The 2,992-nt window shown below is 27.5% G+C and overlaps 1 protein-coding gene and 1 long non-coding RNA gene across 2 annotated transcripts in view; one reads left to right on the plus strand and one right to left on the minus strand.

The window, feature by feature from the left end:
• Nucleotides 1-2,066, minus strand: part of LOC117167117 — a 21,088-nt gene extending 19,022 nt beyond the window's left edge. The window contains exons 1-2 of the long non-coding RNA XR_004466356.1: nucleotides 1,943-2,066; nucleotides 1,622-1,749 (exon numbers count right to left, since the gene is read on the minus strand). This is a non-coding gene — a long non-coding RNA (uncharacterized LOC117167117). The remainder of the gene's footprint in view (nucleotides 1-1,621; nucleotides 1,750-1,942) is intronic.
• LOC117167115 (pyridoxal phosphate homeostasis protein) overlaps nucleotides 1-2,992 on the plus strand; it is an 8,722-nt gene that overhangs the window by 1,683 nt on the left and 4,047 nt on the right. Inside the window, exons 2-3 of the mRNA XM_033351776.1 lie at nucleotides 485-845; nucleotides 924-1,165. Coding sequence (XP_033207667.1) covers nucleotides 485-845; nucleotides 924-1,165 — 603 coding nt within the window. The remainder of the gene's footprint in view (nucleotides 1-484; nucleotides 846-923; nucleotides 1,166-2,992) is intronic.

Genomic DNA, 2,992 nt, shown 5'->3' on the forward strand with positions numbered 1-2,992 from the left:
TTTCTAGACCCCCGGGTGAATGATTATTTTACTTGGAACAGAGAACTTTAACATCGAATAGAAATTTTAGAAAATAAATTTAATTCTGACTTAAAAGAAGAAAATTAAAAAAAGGAGAGTTAGAAAAATTCAGAATTATGATTCTTTTAGAAAATTATCTTTTTCAAATCAGAATTGTAATTCTTATGATAAAAACTGATCTCACGTCCAAATTCAGAATTATAATTCTTTTTCCAAATTCTCTATTTCAAGATAGGAAAGTTCGAAATCTTTCTGAATGTTAAAAATCTCTTGAAATGTTGAAAAATTGTTTGAAATTAAAATTTGTTGAACTCTTTGAAATTCAATGGGAAATATTAAAAAATGTATGTGAGAAAACACCAAGAGCCCATAGTTATCTTCTGTATATTTCTTTATAAAATGTTAAAATCTTTATGAATCGAAATACAGAAGTTGAACACTACTGATCGTATTTACTTCTCAGGAATTTAGTTCATTTGAACCTGCTCTGGTTGCGGTTAGCAAAATAAAACCAGCTGAAGCAGTATTAGAAGCTTACGCTGCTGGTCAGAGACACTTTGGAGAAAATTACGTGAACGAGTTAGTCGAAAAATCAAGCAATCCAAAAATATTAGAACAATGCAAAGACATTCGTTGGCATTTTATTGGTCACTTGCAAAGAAACAAAGTAAACAAAGTTTTAGGAGTGACAAATCTCTATCTTGTCGAAACTGTTGACAGTGAAAAATTGGCTTCTGCCCTTGATAATGCATGGCCCAAGTTTAGAAATAGCAGTGATTCAAAATTGAAAATTATGGTACAAGTAAATACTAGCAAAGAAAATGGTAATACTTTTTTTTTTAAATGATTTTCACGACTTCAAGACATTTTGGTGTTAGTATTAATGAAGAGTTCCGTTACAGAGAAGAATGGCTGTGAAGTAGAAGAGGCTCCATCCTTAGTCAAACATGTTTTGGAGAACTGTAAAAATTTGGAATTCATGGGACTGATGACAATTGGTCAATATGGTTATGATGTTTTGAAGGGACCGAATCCAGATTTCCTTTCTCTGATAGAATGTCGGAAAAATGTTTGTCACGAATTGGGGCTTGATATGAAAAATGTTGAACTTTCTATGGGAATGTCTAGTGATTTTGAACATGCTGTAAGTGTAATTTATTATCATTCATTCTTATACTAACAGTTTCAACGTATATCAATGTGTTCGACTTGGTTATATGGAATTCTTCAAAGATTCTCTTTCGATCACCGAAGTTGAGCAGCGCTGTGAATTTCTTTCGATCTTTTTCAATCATACTAATTTTTTACTTTTTTCTACATTTTTGTCTCAAGAATACTATTTAATATTTTTTACGGTTCATTGAAGGAGAAAGCTGCTTTTTTGACGAAGTGCATGAAATTTGATTATTATTTAATATTATCCATAATTATTTATATAATTATTTGAGAATAATAATTAATAATGACAAATAATAAAGAGTAAAAAGTCACTTGTATTTTTATTTAAATAAGACATAGAATACAAGCAACATGTCATAACGGTAATGACATATTTAAACTCGATTTAAATGTAAATTTCAATGGAATCTTGAAAGCTTACCTGCAAAAACTTAGATTATCCCTCCTTGAGAAGAGGAATTGAACTTGCAATCATTTGGCAAACACTTTCAATCGGTGAGTTTTAGATCATCAGTGACAAAAACCAAAAATCTAAAATTGTTGCATGCTCTGTAGGAAATTAATTTTATTACTTTTATTAACTTAAATGCAAACTGAATTAATAAAACCAAATAAGAAAATTCAGCTATCTTTGGACGAAAGTTAATTTTTTTCGGTTGAAAATCTCACTATCAAATTTGTGGTTCAAAATTTATTTTCATTGTTTGTCACTAAAAATTTTTTATTCTGGTTAAAAATTCACCCATTTTGTTCAACAATCGTCCTCTTGACTTAATAACGCATCTCTTTCTGTAGAAATTTAATATTTTTTGGTTAAAATAACTACTACATGCCTAAACATTAGATTGTATTGGTTAGAAATTAACTTCAGTGTAAAAACTTCACATTCTCGAATTGACAATTCAATTGTTTTATACAAAATTTGTATTTACGTCTAGGGATCATCCATATATTACGTAAGAATGTTTTCTTTTGTTTATATCGCTGTGTCCTTTTCAACTTGATAAAAATATTATTTTCGTCATTATTCAAACAACAGAAAAACGTCTTACGTAATATATGGACAATCCCCTAGAAAATTCCACAATTTGCTCAAAAGTTGAACTACTTCGTTAAAAATTAATTATTTGAGTTAAAGATTCAACATTTTGGTAAAAAACTTTTATTGAAAATTTAACTACTTTACTAGGTAATTGATTGCTAGAAAATTGAGCCATTTACTTGAAATATGGTATTTTTTTGGCTTTGATGAAAATTAGGTTTTTTTGTGAAAAATTAAGTTTGCTGACTGAAAATTTAACTATTTAGTAGAAAATTTAGTTTTTCGTTGAAAATTTATATTTTTGGGTGGAAAATTCAACTTTTTTGTAGAAAATTCAAGTGTTTTGTGAAGTATTTGTATTATTTATGGAAAATTATTCTATTTTGTTGAAAATTTATGTATTTTGTGGAGAATTAATAGATTTTAGTATAAAATTAATTTTTGTGTTGAAAATTCATCTTCTTATTTGCGCATTAAATTACTTTTTTGTAAATTTAACTGTTTTGTAGCAAGCTAGTCTTTTTGGCTTCAAAAATCTATGTTTTGGATTACATTTTTTGATTTCTTTAGAAATCTTTCTTGGTGGAAAATACATATTTTTTTGTAGAAAGCTGATCTTTTTTGGTTACAAATGCAAATTTTTGTTTGAAAATAAATCTTTGTTCGTTGATGATTCAACTATTTTGGTCCGTATTTAATATTATTAATATTAATTAAATAATTAGATTTTATTCATATTCCTACTTAATA

Source organism: Belonocnema kinseyi, chromosome 2 (assembly GCF_010883055.1).
Source record: "Belonocnema kinseyi isolate 2016_QV_RU_SX_M_011 chromosome 2, B_treatae_v1, whole genome shotgun sequence".
Classification (NCBI taxonomy): Eukaryota; Metazoa; Arthropoda; class Insecta; order Hymenoptera; family Cynipidae; genus Belonocnema; species Belonocnema kinseyi.